This window comes from Pectinophora gossypiella, chromosome 28 (assembly GCF_024362695.1).
Source record: "Pectinophora gossypiella chromosome 28, ilPecGoss1.1, whole genome shotgun sequence".
NCBI classification, from domain to species: domain Eukaryota; kingdom Metazoa; phylum Arthropoda; class Insecta; order Lepidoptera; family Gelechiidae; genus Pectinophora; species Pectinophora gossypiella.
The window spans coordinates 2,593,698-2,613,720 of record NC_065431.1 but is presented as its reverse complement, the minus strand read 5'-3'; the positions used below and the strand labels follow the sequence as shown (position 1 = coordinate 2,613,720).

Here is a 20,023-nt window from a genome sequence, read left to right as displayed (position 1 = left end):
TTAACCTAGTTAATGCTTCGTGGTTCGACTAACGAACACCTACTCTTGTATATACTTAAGTATATTATTTCCTGGAACTGTCTTACATAATGTCTATGTCTGTCACACTGATGACCAAGGACACCCTGGACACTTCATACAAAGAACCTGGGGCATGTTTAATAAAACTTACAATTTTATGTACATTGCGGAGTGTGTGATCACGAATATTTTGCAGTTTCATATTATCTACGCAATGAACACCAAATTGTCGTTGTAATTTACAATTGTAATGTATGAAACAGGCTCCTGGTTTTACACAGAGCTTTTACACAAAACACCACTTCGTATTAATTATTTAGATTATTCAATGAAGAAAGCAACTGTCCCGTTCCCGTTTCCCGCCAAAAAGCCAGTTTCCATTGCGATGTCACTAACACCCTGTCAGAGGAACAGCCAGGGAATGAAAAAGTTCGTCGTCATAAGCACACCCCGGACATTTCATACAAACAACCATGTCTTACACAGACACCACACATTGACGTTATCGTACACGCGCATCTGTGTGTGTGACGTCTGTCGCCATACGATTCAAGTCTAGACTATGTTCGAGAGGGGTAGGTAAACTTAGCTCAGACGCTGGTGGGGAGTTGCCGTTCTTTATGTAAAAAGAAAGAAAGCCCCCACCACATAAAATAGGGTATTTGACTGAGTCAAAGATAAATTAATAATGCTAATCTAGAAACAGAAGCCAGTCTAAGATGATCAAAAAGCAGTCTCATTTTACTTTTCGACCTATTTTCGAATTTTATTTATATGAATTAATAATAATAATATGTTTACCAACATTGGTCGAGCAGGCGCCATAGTCCCCCATAGCTCCAGTATCCCGGTCCACTAACCCCCAACCCAATAGCCCAGTTCCCTTTGTTCCCATAATTTGCAATAGTTCTACACGAACCGGGGATTGTCTTTGGGTGCACTCCCATAGTGCATACAGGGATAATCACCGGTTGGTGTCACACCACATTTAGATTAAACTGTCTTAAGGGGCCTCTACGTGTTGGCTTCGGCCCCACGCACGCCTTCCAAAAGTCCGGGACTCCATAGTCCTGAGATATGAAAATGACATATATAATAATAAATTCATTTATTCCAGATTAACATAATTATCCATATCTAATAAATTAAATTAATACAATTACAATTATCATTCAAAATTATGATTAACAATTTAAAAAATAAAATAAAAAATAAATAAAATAAAGTAATTAATAGTTATTTTATCCCAACTGGGGTGTGGAGGCTCCGAATTAAGTGAAGGGGGAGGTAAAATGTTTTTTTTTTTTAAGGGTGTCAGTATGAGGTGGATTACCAACCTCATTAAACTAATGTTTGCAACATCAGTCTTAAATTTTGTACCGGGTGAGAGCCCTCAGCGCTCCCCATTTGTCCGCCCAAGTAGTTAATGACATATGAAACAAACCTGATAAGACAAAAAACGTATAAAAAGTGGCGGTAGGTCTTCTGATTAGACCCGTGGTAGCTCAGTAGGTAGAACGCTTGCCTCTCACTTTGAGGTCACAGGTTCGGATCCAGCACACGCCTAAAACCAATGATTGTCGAAATTGTTTTCGAATTCATGTTTTTTTTTTAAAAATAATAATATTTAAAAGCGGTATATAAAGCGAAAGTTGATGGTAGGGCTGGCAGAGAAAGACCGAGAAGGACTTACGATGACCAAATTGGAGATGTCCTTAGAAAAGGTTCAATACGATCTACTCTGAACCGGCGTGCGTGTATGAAGCGATTGATGAATGTGGAGGAAACCAGAGAAGTGTGTCAGGATCGAAGCAAATGGAATTCTATAGTCTCTGCTTACCCCGGTGGGAAATAGGCGTGAGTTTATGTATGTATGTATGTATAATAATATTTTTTTAACAACCCAACCAACCCGCAGTGGAGCAGCGTGGTGGAGTATGCTCCATACCTTCTCCGGTTGATTGAGAGGAGGCCTGTGCCCAGCAGTGGGACTTATATAGGCTATTTATTATGTTATGTTATTTTTTTATTTAATCCTGTGAACCTGATTTTACTTATCTGTCGAACTTGGCATAGACATTTCTATGGACTCTTACTCGGCTGGACATAAATAGGAAGATCTAAATGGATTTTGCATTAAAATCTGTATTTTTCTGTACCTATTCTGTATCTGGATTTCAGTATTTTTTCTGACGTGACGTATTGTAGATTGTTTGTTGACGTGCTCAGCGGTGAAGCGAAACATCTTGAGGAAACTTACATTCCCAAGAAATGCATTTTCGGAGGTATGTGACCTAACCTGAATTGGGCTGGTTTTTCTTTCGCGGGTTTGAAGGCCAGACAGGCAGTCGCTTCTGTAAAAAACCGGACCTGTCAAATCTTCAGGTTAGGTAAGCGGACCCTGTGAAAATCGGGATAATGCTAGAGAGATGATGATGAGGTGTTCTGATTCAGTTGTGAAAAAAGAAAAAATACTACGTTGCCCAACGGGGCATCGAACGCGTGACCTTCGAAACGCAATCTCAACAAAAGAGTGAAATCCTAACGGTATTATTGTTTAGTATTCAGTCAAGGCTTCATGAGCAGGGGGGTTTTAAAATGGCCACATCGAAGCAATTCATCTAAGAAAGCAATATTGCTATTTGACATTTGTTTGCATTGCACACTTACTTTTAGGTATATGCGGCCCTATTGCTAAGTAACAATCTCTTCCAGGCAACCTTGTCAATGATATCATCATCATCCCCCTAGCATTATTCCTTCATCCTGTTTTTCACAGGGTCCGCTTACCTAACCTGAAGATTTGACAAGTCCGGTTTTTTTTACAGAAGCAACACCCTGTCTGACCTTCCAACTCGCGAAGGGAAACCCAGCCCGATACAGGTTAGGTCACGTACCTTCGAAAATGCATTTCTCGGGAATGTGGGTTTCCCCACGATGTTTTTCCTTCACCGCTGAGCACGTGAATGTTACCAATCTATAAAAAATAAATAACCTCCTTCTTTTTTGAAGTCAGTTAAAAAGAGTGGAAGCGTCATTGTTTAGTATTCAGCCAAGGTTCATTCTAGAACAGTCGGTGCACAATGGCCGAGTCGAGACTCGAACCGGCGACCGTTTGACACATTTCGCTAACCTTCACTCGCGGCCTGCATACTCGCACGTAGTACGCAAGGTGTGGACTTAGGAAAAAATAATGTATTTTTTTTTAATAATCGTCATCTTACAATACCTAACGCTAACACAACATTAATAAAAAAAGAAACAATTACAAAGTGACAAGAGAAGCACAATCGGCGGCCTTATTACCAGATGGCAATTTCTTCCAGACAATCTTAGAGTCTTAGGGCTTTAGGGTAATATTAGGTACATGGTCTACATAATTATCAGCACACTTAAGGTGATTCGTTTTCCATACAAAAGTTGATGCAGTGCTACAGGAAAACGGATAGAGGAATATTGTTGTAAAACCGATAAATAGTAATATTTTGGTGTATTATTTTCGCAAACTAACAAAAATTTAGGGTCCGAATACGAGAAGTACCATATTTCAGACCCTCAATTTTGATCAATTCTACATTTGTAGTGGTGCAGATTACAGTGTATTTGCTGAGCGTGTAGAGGTGTCAATGTTAGTTTGTGTGCGTGATAGTTTTTTTTTTCTAAAGGCTTTGACTACTTGACAAGTGTAATAGAATGTCAGTGACAATTTATAAAGAGATTTTGTATGAAGAGAATAAATATAAATAAAAAACTAAAAATACTACAATCTGAGAAAAGGAATATTGGAAAAATATTTTTGTAATAACGTATCTTATTTAAACATTTTTAAATAATGGGTAAATACCGTGTTTTAAAAGAGGACATATATTATAATAAAAAATCAATACATAAAATGAAATGGCTGTATGGGCATAGTTCCCTTTGCCTTACCCTTCGGGGAAAACCAAATCAAAAAAGAAGTTGTTGCATTTGCCGGCCTAAATAGTAGTCATTTATAATTAATTGTTTTTCCATCCAACATACAGATTTATTTATATTCTCTTTGCCGCGGACTTTTTGGTGGGACCGGGAACGGGAAGGTTGCTTTCTTCATTGAATAATCTAAATAATCAATACGAAGTGGTGTTTTGTGGTTAATGATCACATTAGTCGGAAAACATTCCCGATAGTATTATTAAATCGGAATCTTCAATAAACAAAGTGTACCTATCTATTTTCGCTTTGCGCCAACAAGCCGCTTACTTCGTTTGGGGTTCGGAGTAGGAGTCTGCTCCGAGGGTGGGGGCTTAGGTTTCATCATTTCATTAATCATCATCAAGAAAAAAAAACACAAGACATGGCTGTATGTTCATAGTTCCCTTTGCCTTGCCCTTTGGGAAAAAAAATAAGATAAATTTTGAAATTCTTATGTATAATAAACAAACATCACAGACATCATGACAGATCTAAAACTAAATAAAATCTTTTTTCTATTTTCTATTTGACTTATTTATGAATTTTAATCAAGAAAACGTGATAATAAGTTCGACAGCAACCAGTTCAGGTCCCCGAAACAGCCCATTTCAGGCCGCGTATATATGGAAATACTACTTCAATACGTCCCAGCCTCGTCTTTTTTTAACGTCCTCGTTATAAAAAGACGTCCTAACCTGAACTAACTAACCTAACAATAAACACCACGCGTAAATATATGTCCAGAAATGCGCTGTGAGTCGTCTGGACTGGGCGCGAAAACAACATAGAATTCGATTAGGTGCTAAGTGTCCCGCATGCTATCACCAGCTGTCACTGACATACGTATGAAGTCCCGCGGATTTTATTGGAACTAAATGACAAGTCATAATAATTATATGCGGATACTGCGACATCAGCGCCGTGCTTGCGGGACGTCCTGAAGCGCTATTACATCTTTCAAACGCGATGCGACAAAGTTTGAACCTACGCAATTTAGGAAAAATCTACCTTATTATTACTGTACTGTGATCGTTATTTGTAAAATCATACAATACATATACACAATTCTTTATACACAATATAATTATTATGACATATTGTGGACTTTTCGGTATACCTACAAAAAAGGAACAATTCAACCATACGTTGTTTTGTTATATCTCAATGGGCTCAGGCAGCGTTTTCGCCGAAAGCTCCAAGTCGGCTATATTTGTAACGATAATTATGTTTGACTTTCATCATCATTTTTGAACCATTTTATACAAAAAAAAATACTTGTATAAATTATAAACCCTAAAGCACGCCCATGAATCACTCTACTCATTGGTGAAAACCGTATGAAAATCCGTTCAGTAGTTTTTTAGTTAGCCGCTTGTTCACTGATGCGATTAATGCCTGTTAGAATTTTACAAAATAAAAAATACGGAAATTACGGAAGGTACTTTAGTGCAAAGTAAATTATTGTATACTTAATTATAATATTATTGGTAAAAGTGATACTTTTTGAAAATTCCGTAACAAATAGACGGGTTCGCCAAATTCAATTGTAAAAAAAAATACAAAAAGTAAAAACAATTAAAACATGCAGTTGGGTTTGAACCGTAAACCTTAAGAATGGCGGCTACTGCTTTACCAAATGCGCCATTTAGAAGTTAGAAGTAGACTTCAAATTATGCATCTCTTTTAATAGCTAACCTAGTTCGCATGTGTGTGTGACAGCTTCGTGTTTGTACACAAATTGAAATGACACCAACTTTTGATGCAATGTTTCAATATGATATCTTCAGTAAATACTTCAAAATTGTAGCTTAACTTAAAGATAATGTATGTAAGATTTCGCCACCTAACATTTCACTGGGTCAGTACTCAACACTAAACGAATAAATGGAAAAAAATACGAAAACTGCAGAAGTAACGCCATCTACTGACGCAGCGTTACCTAGCTGACTGAAACACATCACCTTAATAGGCAACCAAATCAAATGAGATACTTTTGAAGAAACATAAAATCAATACAGTTTAAAATAAAAAAATATCAATTTTATATAAATCAATACTATTTGTATGACTACTAACACACTGAATACAGAGATCAAATTTAATAATTTTATGTAACAACTTTTTGTACACCTGCGTTTATAAATAATTTGATTTGATTTGATACCTTTCCATGGAATTTGTACAGAAATACTCCTTTATTCAGCTCTTACCGCTATCGACCCACTAGAGTCGATTAAGTAAATCTTTCAAATATAATCCTCTCAGACGACGCCTGAGCCGAGGTTCGCGCCCAACTGGGCACCCTCAGGCCTGTTGTCTTAAATTTTGTACCGGGTGAGAGCTCTCAGCGCTCCTCATTTGTCCGGCGAACTAGTTAATGTTATTTGCGGCAAATCAATAATAAGTCACGTCAAAACCACAAATGTACATAAATGCACACGTATGTCGACATCACAGCCATTTTAAATAGTTTTTTAAACATCTTCTAAAAATCTCCTTAGTTTTATTACTTACTTAGTTCACCTACTTAATAGATAAATACCAATGTCTAACCGAGCGATTGGTTCCGTGGGGTTTCGATTGTAAATTTATGTCTTTAAAAAAATAAAATAAGCATCTACTTACCTATTAAAAAAGGTAGTCAATGGGGCTTTTTGGCGGGAACGGGAACGGGACAGTTGCTTTCTTCATTGAATAATCTAAATAATTAATATGAAGTTGTGTTTTGTGAATAATGACCGCATTAAGTTAGTCGGAAAGCATTCACGACAGTGTTATTATATCGGAATATTCAATAAACAAAGTGTATCTATCTATTTTCGCTTCGTGCCAACAAGCCGCTTCATAACTCAAAAGTTTGTTTATGCGGACTTTTGAGTTAATTCATTTGTGGTTCGGAGTAGGAGTCTGCTCCGAGGATGGGGGCTTAGGTTTCATCATTCATCGTCATCACCTTTCATCATTTCATTACTCATCAAGAAAAAAATACGTAACACATGGTTGTATGGGCATAATTTCCTTTGCCTTACCCTTCGGGGAAAACCAAAACAAAAAAAAGACAATGGTCGTACACCTGAGTCGTACGCTTACTTCATTCATGAATAAAATTCTTTCCATTTTTGAACATGTTAGGCTGACTTCTTTTACTTATTTTTTATAGCAGATTAGTATTTAAGTACCAACCTATAGCAGAAATAAATAATTGTGTCAAGTCCACAGTGTCGGTGGTAGCAAGTTTCACCGCATGTCGCAAGATATCGCGAGTGAATCTTCCTTATATGACGGACGTGACTTGCGGTTAGTCATCTTCACGCTGCTTCTATACCAGGGTGGACAGGGAAATCAATCAATCTACTTCTTCTATCGAGTGGATTATATGAGGTGGATTATAAGGAACAAAATAAAATTGCTATCCAAAATTCTAGACTAAGTAAATTAATCTTTTTGAGGTTATTATGTTTTTACAATAAAATACCAGACAGTACAGCTTACTTTATGTAAAAAAGCTTATTATAAGATTAATGATTACCTAAATGATAAAAATGTCTGGTATTAAATGTGTTTCTCTAGTTATTAAATAACTTATAATGTACCCTCATTGATTTAAAAGATGTGTTGCTGTTGCAGTTCCTTGATATTTCTTCTCCTCAGCCATAACACCTTACGAAATGACGTAGATTCGAAAATGTTAAACTTGACTTTCACCAAGTTTATCTATGATAATTGCGTTGAATAAATGATTCTGATTCTGATTATGGTGGTGGTTGGTTGTGAGGACCACCTCACAATCTACACGACGGAAGAAGACAAAGTGCTGCTAACCACCTAAGTATCTGCTTTAAGTACTTACTTATTTTAATGATTTTTTTGTAATTTGTGAGTTTGAATTCATGTTTGGATCATAGATAATCGATATCACGTGGTTTCCAGGATTATTGCCCGGTTAATAGCAATAAGCTCGCTCCCTATTAAGTAATATAAGTACTTTTTTACCCCATGTAAGTACATGGGGCTAGCCGGCCATGGCATGGTCCAAATCACCCCTCAAAGTTTTCGTTACGAAGTCACTCATCATCATCAGCCCATTAACGTCCCCACTGCTGGGGCACGGGTCTTCCCTATGGATGGATAGGGAGATCGGGCCTTAAACCATCACGCGGGCCCAGTGCGGATTGATGGTTTTTAACGACTGCTAATGCAGCCGGAACCAACGGCTTAACGGGCCTTCCGAAGCACGGAGGAGCTCGAGATGAAAACTTTTTTGTGGTCACCTTTTTTGCGAAAGTTGCTTAACTTCAATAATCGCAGACCGAGCGCGTTTACCGCTGCGCCACCGAGCTCCTCTACGAGTCATGAAGTCACTACTAACACCCTGTAAATGTATGTAGTAAAAAGGTTGCCTTAAAGGTTGCCTGGAAGAGATTGCTACTTAGCAATAAGGCCGCCTATTGTACTAATTCTATTTCTGTTTTGTATTTTGTTTTTTCCTGTTTGTGCAATAAAGTATTTGTTATGTTATGTTATGTAGTATTCAACAGCTGTAGTGAATGATACATTATGGCTTCCGACGCATTTCCTCCTTGTGTTTCAGTTATATAATATCGCGTGTGCGATTAATAATAGCAATTTTATAGGTACAATACAATACAAAACAAAATCTTTCTATTGCACTTAAAACCAACATTAAAAATACTTACACAATATAAAATATATGAAATGAAATGTCATTTATTGCAGTAATGACCTATCCTGTATTGGGCTGGTTTTCCCTTCGCGGGTTGGAAGGTCAGACAACCTATAACAAACAAAAAGCGTATACAACCGGTTAGTAATCCACCTCACAACGCACACGATAGAAGAAGTTTAGGCCTTAAACTGAGTCGCAATAAGAGTACGAACTAAGTGTTCTATACCAAAGTACAGTCATGAGTCATGAGCACATGATATTTCATGTACCCACTTTAGAACCCTGTGGCACTAACATATTTGACATTTAATGAGACTTGCGGTTTAATTTGTCAAAAAAGTTAATGTGACATGGTTTAAAAGTGTATACAGTCATGAGCAATATAATGTACACTTTAGAACCCTGTCGCACTATCATATTTGACTTTTAATGAGACTTGCGGTTTAATTCGTCAAAAAAGTTAATGTGACATGGTTTCGAAGTGTATACATATTATTAGGTACTCGTGACCGTACTATTAAAATAGTTAAGTAGTCCATCTGCAACCGTCTCTGTGCTCATATATATTAATGTAGAGTCAATGAACAACGGAATCCACCGCGCGTGCCAATTTGGTGTCTCGATGAAAGTGAACGCACACGCAAGCTGTTTCAATATCAATAGCAATTCGAGGAGCTCGGTGGCGCAGCGGTAAACGCGCTCGGTCTGCGATTGTCGAAGTTAAGCAACTTTCGCAAAGGCCGGTCATAGGATGGGTGACCACATAAAAGAAAAAGTTTTCATCTCGAGCTCCTCCGTGCTTCGGAAGGCATGTTAAGCCGTTGGTCCCGGCTGCATTAGCAGTCGTCAATAACCACCAATCCGCACTGGGCCCGCGTGGTTGTTTAAGGCCCGATCTCCCTATCCATCCGTAGGGAAGGCCCGTGTCCCAGCAGTGGGGACGTTAATGGGCTGGTGATGATGAGCAATCATTGATTTACCACTACCGTAGATACAGCGCTTGATACAAAGATGCGGCGAAAACTTGGCGCTTGTTTAGCTATACATTCATACACAGCGGTATATACATTCAATAAAATCGTGTCAAATTAAGTACGCATCGTGTTATTACGTATGTGGTGCTTCGTAACGCGGTCGGGTTATACTGCGACTCGGATTGACCGGGAATACTTGTTTTAAAATGTTTATACCATGATAACATGCGCAATTAGAAACATTATGTTCCATCTTTCTTTTTTCGCTTTGAGCATCTATTTTTGCAAGTTTTTACCACGCACTTCCCCGTGTTGCCAGTTCGGCGCCTAAACGCGCACTGAGGTAAAGTACTGTCAACGTCGCTATATTAACAGTAACTCTGCGTCCCACTTTTCGAGCGCTGATGTTCAATCTACGGTAGTAGCAAATCTATGATAGAAATGCGTAAGTTATGTTTAAAAACTAAACCGTCCTTCATTTACAATAAGTGCAAGACAGAGATGGAGTTAGTTTTGATCCTGTAACATACATACATACATAAACTCACGCCTATTTCCCACCGGAGTAAGCAGAGACTATAGAATTCCATTTGATCCTGTCAAATTAAGTTAAAATTCAGTTTGTGGTTGCCCGAGGGACTTTCCAGCCTCATGATCACACAGGAGCCACGCTCTTATCGCTGTAGCATCCTCTATGCTACTTTTTAGAGAAAAATAGGGCAGTGGTTTCCCTCTTGTCTTCCGCTCCGCAGTACTCTGTCTGACGCAAGTGGGATGGCGCCCAGAGTAGTCTATTTCAAAGCCGTACTAGGACTCCTGTCGTCGGCCTCTGAATAGTACTTTCCAGGCTATTTTCCCCATATAATTACATATTTTCTCATTACTCGGGTACATAATTATTCAAAAATACAATGTAAGTGCAGAAGCATATATTAAAAATAATTATTGCTTGATATTTGGATCATATTATTTATATAAGTAATTATGTTGCTGCCTATATTGCTTCTTTTTATTTTCATCGGAATGTTAATGCGTGGAAGATGTAATTGTGCCTGGGTTTAATAAAAAGGGTCATCATTTATACCCAAAAACAAAGTTATAAGATGCATAGGTACTGTTCGTTAATTCCTTCGATAACCAGAGCTAGAGACTAAATCCATGGCTGGTAAGGTGGTCAGTGCAACACAAATCTATACATAATCACAGCATGAAATAAGAAGGCCACCAACCTGACTGCTGCTGCGCCGGGCTCCAAACCACGGGACCGAGATACCTATACCGCCGACAGTTCCTTGTTGTATTCACCAACTTAACACTCAGCTGAGTTGAATTAGGTATTGTCCAACATTAATAACACAATTTCCGATAAATTAAACAGTTTCTTCACAATAAATTCACAGCAAACAAATTATCCGTGGTGAACCCCGTGGTCGGCGCGAACAGTGTGACGCCATATTGGTTTCGACCAATAGCGTGGAATGCCGCGGCTCGCGTAAGTCGAGGCGGCAGATTCAAATTTCAGCCATGAGTATAGTTTGCGTGCACAGGTACTTATGTCTTTTATCCATGTTTATCATTTAAGTCCCTAATCATTACAAATTACAAATTACAAATTACAAATTGATTTATTTGTGAAACACAGGTAGATCATAATCGTATAAATAAGCTTTTTTACATAAAGTAAGCTTTACATTAGTTTTAAATTTATTTTCTGACAAATTCATAATACTGTCTGGTATTTTATTGTGAACTCCAAAAAAGTTTAACTTCATTTACTTACTTAATTTACCCTAAATTGATTTAATTGAGTGTGCCAAACTTTAGTAAATGTTAAGTTAGCACTTGATGATATTTATGTGTACCTAATTATATGATAATGACATGACATGACTTCTATTCTATTTGTACATAACCCCAAAAAAAGTAGAATTCAATTTACTTAAGTACTTAGTTTACGTTGAGTTTTCTATTTTTTTTTTTTTTTTTTTATTAGGCTCACAAAACAGGTTATTGTATTTTATTGTAAATAGAAAACAAAAACAACCTATTTGCGAAAATGTTTTGCGGTCACTTTCTAAGTAGTAAGCATACCGTTCGCAATAAGAAATGGCACACATCGGTTTGACAGCCGACCTGTGACCAACATGGCGATATTACACCGTCGTTATGTTTTTTTCGCAATCATTATAAAAGCATCTTCTATCGTTTTCCTAGAACAGGGCCGTCCTAGAATAGAGCTGTCATAAAATAGGCATGGTACAGTAAAACAAGGTATGTTCAAAACACGGTATAAGAAAACCAGGTATGCACAAAAGTGACACCTAACATTTCAAGGTTAGCCGCACTGACGTCATCTTAAGATCTTAAGGGGTTTTAATAAAAACTAGCCTTAATATTACTTACAATTAAATATTACTTACAAAAAAAATATAACATAAAAAAGAAAACAAAAAAGCATTACAAAATAAACTGTAGCATAGGTATCAAATCTTTATTTTTGGCAGCCCTATCAACTCTACTCAGTATGCAATGACTTGAGGTTAGGTTAGCACAGCCGCCTTCTAAACCACAGGTCATGGGTACTAATCCTACGTAAACATAGAAATATTCTTCATTCAAAAAATATATTCTAGTCAGACATTTTTTTTGCGAATAAGTAATTAACCGCTAACCGCGTGCTATTAGCCGTAAAAACACCTCCACGAACCCGCATTGGAGCAGCGTGGTGGAGTATGCTCCTAAACCCCCTCCGGTTGATTGAGGGGAGGCCTGTGCCCAGCAGTGGGACGTATATAGGCTGTTTATGTATGTATGTAAGTAATTTACTACGATCTATTCATCTCTTTATTGGCAAGACAGGAACACAACAAATTGAATAAAGCGATTACGGAAACATAGTTAAATACTGATATATATATAATATATAGTTAAATACACTTTGTATTGTCAAGTTTTCAAGTCTTACATAAGTAGGTAGGTACATACATATATATTTTTTCATCGAACGTCTCATCCGCCTAAAACTACTTCAAAAACTACTGCGCCAGCATCTCACAGCCTGTTTCATCATCACCAGCCCATTAACGTCCCCACTGCTGGGGCACGGGCCTTCCCTATGGATGGATAGGGAGATCGGGCCTTAAACCATCACGCGGGCCCAGTGCGGATACAGCCTGCACAACCGAGGAAAAATAGCTGCAAGATAAACCTTTGCAAAGAGTTGCGGTAGCCCTCAGCCTAGAGTCGTTCTAGGCGTTTATAAAAACAAAAACATGTTGAATACATTTTCAGTACAGAACCAGACCACCAACCCGATGGTCGAATGACATTGTGAGGTATTCCGGAAAGCAGTAGAGAGGTACATCCATCGCAAGATGAACTAAGTACCCACACCTCACCGAGCTTTTTGTTAGATCAATGGTGGTGAGCCGAATCGCCGTCTATAATGGTCGAATGGTTCCCTAGTTGGGTTCGGACATTACAGGCTGATCACCTGATTGTCCAGAAGTAAGATGAACCGTGCTTCGGAAGGCACGTTAAGCCGTTGGTCCCGGTTACAACATACTGATGTAAGTACGTAGTCGTTACTTGAGTCTCGTCAGGGCCTTTGGCGGCTCAATAACCCTGACACCAGGCTTGATGAGATTGGTCGTCCACCTCACAACCGATAGAAGAAGGTCGAGACAACTGTGTTAGTGAAAACTGTAAGTACTAAAGATAAATTAATAACTCATTGGTGCAAGTCCGGTACCGGGGTTCGAACCGGCGCTCCCCGATTGAGAAGCAAGCCGGTGTACCACAGGACCACAATGACCTTCTTCCAAGTCAATGTAAATAAAACTAAAACAAAGCGGATTTAATATAAAACCTCAAAAGTGGGTATCAAACCGGCGCGCGCGCACGTAACCGGTGGCCCACTGACCCGCGTTGCATAACGGAGCTTCTTTACTACTGCCTCTACTTAGATAACCAAAAAAAAACTTTCATTCATGGACCAGTGTGCTGTTTTTTTATAATCTATATAAAAAATAAATTGCTGTTCGGTAGTCTCGCTAAAACTCGAGAACCATTTGTTCTTATCTGTCGAACTTGGTGTAGACATTAATTCTTTATGGACTCTTACTCGACTGGACAAAAATAGGAAGATCGAAATGGATTTTGCATCAAAACCGAGCTGCGACGGATTTCTGATTTTTTTTTTGCCGTGACGTATTGTATATTGTTTGTTGACGTGCTCAGCGGTGAAGAAAAACATCGTGAGGAAACCCACATTCCCGAGAAATGCATTTTCGAAGGTATGTGACCTAACCTGTATTGGGCTGGTGTTCCCTTCGCGGGTCGGAAAGTCAGACAGGCAGTCGCTTCTGTAAAAAACCGGACCTGTCATCTTCAGGTTAGGGAAGCGGACCCTATGAAATACGGGATAATGCTAGGGAGATGATAGAAGCGGCTAATCAGCTCGGGACAATAAACACTTAGTCTACGATTTACCTAATTCATTGCTTATCGCTATCGACTCACTAGGGTCGATTAGTTCATTCAAATATAACCCTCTCAAATGACGCCCTGAGCCGAGGTTCGCGTCCAATTGGGCACCCTCAGGCCTGTTGTCTTAAAGTTTAGTACCGGGTGAGAGCCCGCATTTGTCCGGCTAAGTAGTTACCCTTTGCGTCAAATCTAAATATATAAAAGGAGAAACTGACTGACTGACACATCAACGCACAGCCTAAACGGCTAAACGTAAGCATTTGAAATTTAGAAGGGACATAGCTTAGGTACCGTAGAGGTGCACTAAGAAAGGAATTCCCAGAAATTCCCACGGGAACGGAAATTAGCGGGAAAATCCTTTGTATGAAGAATCTAAACCACTTAAGTTAGACGTTTGAAATTTGGCATGCAGGTACCATAGTTAACTTAAAGCTTAGTTGCAACAGGATATTGCAAAATTCCCACGGGAATGGAAGTTAGCGGAAAAAACATTTGTGTGAAAAAATCTAAACCGCGTAAGATACGAGTAGATGTTTTTAATCTAGCATGCATGCATACCTAAGTTTAGTTATGGCTGTATTTTGAAAAATTAGAGTTAGCGGGGAAAATATGTTGTATGAAAAAATCTAAACTGCATATTAAGTTAGATGCTTTAAATTTGACATGCACTCCCACACACACAAAGATCTCTCTTTTATAACACGCTACGCGGACGAAGTCGCGGACAAAAGCTAGTCTACAATAAGTCACTTAGGAAAAGGTTTTAATTTAGAACCCTCGGCACGCGAGTCAGACACGCTCTTTACCGTTTGTGATATGGTTCACGTGTTCACGTTAAGTTATGTATTCTGAGATGGTAAACGTGAACTAATATGAAACGTAGACTATGTGAGTAAACACAGTGATATATATAAAAGTTTGACGTGAATCGCTGAACTTAAGTTCCAGTCTGTCTTAGCAAGAGTAAGTAACAGCTATTTTTGAATTTGAGTACGGATTATCTCCCTTCGGGATAATCGAAACCAGGGGTTGCGAAGTAATTTTTTTTATATGTCAAGCCAAATCTAGAGCGTAACATTTATTTATTATTTTATTAAAAATAAGTACTTACAGTACTTAATTCTTACATTTTTTTTATTTAGGTATTTTTTTATTTGACCGTTTATCCTATGATAGCGCGACTTGCCTGGAATGGTAAAAAAAAACATTTATCAACTGCCAGTTCAATTTTTACATTTTTCCTCACCTTTATGGTTGTCTGGAAGAAATCGCTTTAAACGATAAGGCCGCCATTTGCCATGTACTTGGTTAAGAGTCTTTTTGTAATTATTTATTCTTATTTTGGTGCAATAAAGTGTATTTGTATTGTTCAAAAGACCTGGGGGTCTAAAAACCACATAACACATTGAAGCAATTCATTTAAAAAACAGCATTGCAATTGGAAAACAAGTGCGCAATGTCAAATTGCTATATCGCTTTTTAATACATTGCTTCAAGGTGGCCGTTTACCCTGTTCGTGGTTTTGAAAAGGCCGTATTGAAGCAATTCATGTAAAGTGCAGTATTGTAATTTTATATTTGCGTTATATAGAGGTAAAAGTAGATAAGTTAACAAACGTCAAATTGCTTTTTAGATCTCTCTTCTTATCGTGTGGGTTGTGAAGTGGAATACCAACCTCATCAATCCTGGTGTCAGGGTTATGGGTGGTTAGGGATGGGGCTTTTTAGATGAAATACTTCAATGTAGCCTTTTTATACCCCCCTGTACGTTATTTTCGATGCGTGGATTCATATTTAAGCCATAAATATACCAACGCTTGGGAGATGTTGATGAATACATACATACATAAACTCACGCCCGTAATCCCTAACGGGGTGGGCAGAGCCACAAGTAATCAAAGACAACTTGCAGCCACTGTTGATACGAAGTCCAAAGATGGATGTGATGAACCTTATGGTGATAAGGGATTAGCCTATCGCCCATAACAATCATAAGTATTTATCTTTATTTAAACGCTGATTATTTTTGTTAAAAGAAATAAATAGATACATGTACTATCAAAGATGTAATACCGATTAGGAAGAGCGGGGCTTCCTGACACAGGTCTTTAAATGAGGCTTACTAGGAAGTCCCAATAACGAGGTTATATATTGATGTACTATTTAAAGCAAATAAACTATTTTGATTTTGATATTTTGATAACATTAGTCCATCATGTTAGAGGACACAATCCCTCTGTCGGTGAATATTTTTTTTTTGGTGAGTATGTTGATGAATATTTTTTTTTTGCCCACAGGTAAAATGTCAACGGCACAGTGAAGAATTCAAAATGGCGGCCATCGAAACTTGCAACATGACGAATACCGAAGTGGAAAATTTGAGAAACCTAAAAAATTGTGTTAAAAAACAATTGTTTTTAGAAAAAAGTGCAAATGACCCGGTGAAAATTCTAAATAGTTGTGTAGATAACCTATGTAGTGATATTAATATAAGTCGGGATGTTAATTTAAATGAAACTAGTAGACTGTCGGAAATTCAACGGTTTTATCATGGAAAGAATATACTTATAACCGGAGCTACAGGTAAGAAAATTACTTTTTTAATCTTGGGATGTAAAACGGCCACATTAAAGCAATTCATCTAAAAAAAATGTTCAATGCTTGAACATAAACATTGAAAATGTATAACAATTTATTGGTTTTTATTTTTTTTAAATGGACGGTTGGATGGATTTTTTTATTTTTTTATTATTACCTCCTATGTAAGTTCGTAAGAAATTCTAGAAACATCTAAAAAAATGAATCTAGAAATAGGAAGTCTTCGATAATCGAAAGTCATCCTCAATTTTTGTTTTAACTTATTTACCAATTTTAATAATAAATTAGATATGTAACAATGTGTACAACGTTTCACCACATTTATTGATGACATCTGTATTTACATAAATGAACCGTTTTAAAATAGTAACGTTTGTATTTTTGCAATGCTGCCACATATTTTTTTCTCTTGACAGTGTCTTGTAAGCGGTCGGATAATGTCCGAATTTTATTTATTTTTCAACAGTGAAATCCATATTTCCAAGTTTCCTTTATTTTATTTGTAAACAATATTTCTAAGTAAATTACATTTGCACATATGAAACTACCTTAGTAAGCATAATAGAAACCAATGTCAAATAGCATTATTACTGTTTAGATGAATTACTCTAATGTAGCGTTTTTAATTAAAGCACATAATGGCCCCGATTCCTGCAGACACCGCCTAATTATTTTATTTTAAGTTATATCCGTCATTTTCATATCCGTCGAAAAGGAAAGGGACGGATGATTCACAGCTCTTAATTTTAGGAAGAATGAGTAAATGAATGAATAACCCGGGCGAATCAAAAGGTACGTCGCTGGTATGCAATCCGTTTGACGTGCTGTCTACTTAACTGTGTCGGGTTATTGACGGATGTAAAATTTTTAGACGGTTAGTTTAGATTTGTGCTTAAAATTGACGTGTGTTCCATAAATTTTATGCTTGTCGATTACCCGTCCCTTTCCTTTTCGGCGGATAAGAAAATGACAGATATAACTTAAAATAAAATTAGATGGTATTTACAGGAATTAGCACCATTAACGGGTTCTTACCGCGTTTAAATGAGGATATGAGACTCCCGATATTTCGACACTGTTGCTGTTGTTGTTGGTTATTATGATAATAACCGCGTAAACTTACAACAATGTAGCGTTTTTATATTCACATTCAAAATACTTTATTGCACAAATGAAAATAATTATAAACAGACTTAACTAGCTACATTAAAAATGGCGGACGTATCTCTTAAAGTGATTTCTTCAAGGCAACCATATTATACATATACGAGCCATAAATTGCCCTATTTTTTACCGACTTCAAAAAAGGAGGTACTCAATTCGACCGTATATTTTTTTTTTTTATGTTTGTTCGGGCATAACTTCGTCGTATATGAACCGATTTTGATAATTCTTTTTTTGTTCGAAAGGAGATATACCCAAGGTGGTCCCATGTCAAGGAAGTCAGGGTCTGATGATGGCAGACCAGAGAAATCGAGGGGAATTTTCAAAAATCGTAGGGGCGACTAGTGCGTTTGTAATGTCAAATTAGTCGGATCAGTGTCTAGGCTCCGGGAAACCTTCCAGACCTTCGGAAACTGGTCAGCATCAGGGCGACACCCTATGGCCTGGCAAAACTATACAACCTGTGGCAATTTTTCTTTCACGAAACGTATTTAAATCTTGATCAAATCCAATCGCCGGTGCAAAAAACAAAATGGCGGAAAAACAAGATGGCCGCCATACAAAATTTTGTTGTTTTTAGAAAAAGCCCCTTTCGTTAAAAATAATGTATGGGGCGCTTGCTCAAAACGTCATGTAGAGTACGGAAATACTTTCTGGTCACCAAAAACTGCTCCGCATCAGAGAGACACCCTACGGCCTGGCAAAACTATCGCACGTGAACCAATTTTTCTTTCAGAACACCTATTTAGATCTTGGTCAAATTCCATCGCGGGTGAAAAAAAAACAAAATGGCGGAAAAACAAGATGGCCGCCATACAAAATTTTGTTTTTCCAGAAAATGTCTCGGAGGTATGAAATATATATCGGGGTTGTGATCGGAACATCATGTAAAGTACGGAAATACTTCCCGATTTAAGAAAACTGCTCCGCATCAGGGTGACACCCTACGGCCTGGCGAAACTATCGCACCTGAAACAATTTTTCTTTCACGAAACCCATTTAAATCTTTGTCGAACTTAATGACTGGCGAAAAAAAACAAAATGGCGAAAAAACAAGATGGCCGCCATACAAAATTTTGTTTTTCCAGAAATTGTCTCGGGGGTAAAAATGATGTATAGGGGAGTGATCGGATCGTCATCTTTCAAAACTGCTCCATATCAAGGAGACATCCTACGGCCTGGCAAACCTATTGCACCTTTCAAACCTGGAACTTTTTTGTTTCCACGACACCTATTTAAATCTTGGTCAAATTCATTCGCCGGTGAAAAAAATCAAAATGGCGGAAAAACAAGATGACCGCCATACGAAGAGATAGGTGGGGCAGTTTCGAACAAACAGGACACCAGGAACCACGCGAAATCTAGTGTATATATATATATGTGTGCGTGAGTGTGTATGACAGCAGCTTCCACTGACAACCACACGTGTGTATGTGTGTGTGTATGTAAACATGTTCATCAATTGTGATCGCTACTAACCATATATTATATGCGCTGAACCGTTATTCGAGACCTATAGAGTGAGACAGCATTACTTCCGTTTCCTTTGAACAGCCCCCAAACGCCCCCCACCCCCGCCCCCCGGCGGCCGGAACGAAGAGAGGGGAGCCTCGCTTGTCGCAGGCAGGCCGTGATCGGCTCGTCACATCAAGTTTGTTCAATCCGGAATTGATGAGCGCCTTCTTAACTAAGGCCGGAGGGACACACAAGGTGTTTTACAACAATAAGCGTTCAACCGCTGGTGAACCATTTATGTCGTGGCGCAACAAAGCTGATAACGCACGAAACAAACGAGCTAGCAAATCCAACAAGGCCGACCATAATCCTGGGCCATCCACTAGCAAGGGTACTAATAATTTTAATAAAAACAAGAACAGTCATGGGCAAAAATCGAATACTATACTTGGCGACAAAAAGCCCACTCAAACTAATTACAAAAATAATAATCGCTTTCGCAAATGACTACCTACAGAAACAAGATTTGTTTTACGGCGGTTGTTTAAAAGATTACGTAAAGAGTTGGCAAAAATACGGCGCACCGGTTCACATAATACACATAATAACGGGATATCGCATACCGTTTCAGAGGGTACCCTCACTTATCAATCACAAACTTTTGAACAAATATCAAACGCCTA

At 38.1% G+C, this 20,023-nt stretch overlaps 1 protein-coding gene across 2 annotated transcripts in view; it reads left to right on the top strand.

The window, feature by feature from the left end:
- Positions 1 to 20,023, top strand: part of LOC126379177 (fatty acyl-CoA reductase wat-like) — a 55,179-nt gene that overhangs the window by 5,492 nt on the left and 29,664 nt on the right. Inside the window, exons 1-2 of one of the 2 annotated variants that reach the window (XM_050027849.1) lie at positions 14,993 to 15,087; positions 16,421 to 16,706. In XM_050027849.1, the coding sequence (XP_049883806.1) occupies positions 16,454 to 16,706 (253 nt within the window). In that variant the 5' untranslated portion in view covers positions 14,993 to 15,087; positions 16,421 to 16,453. Of the gene's footprint in view, positions 1 to 14,992; positions 15,088 to 16,420; positions 16,707 to 20,023 lie in introns of those variants that run through there. The other variant, XM_050027848.1, reaches the window with a different exon arrangement.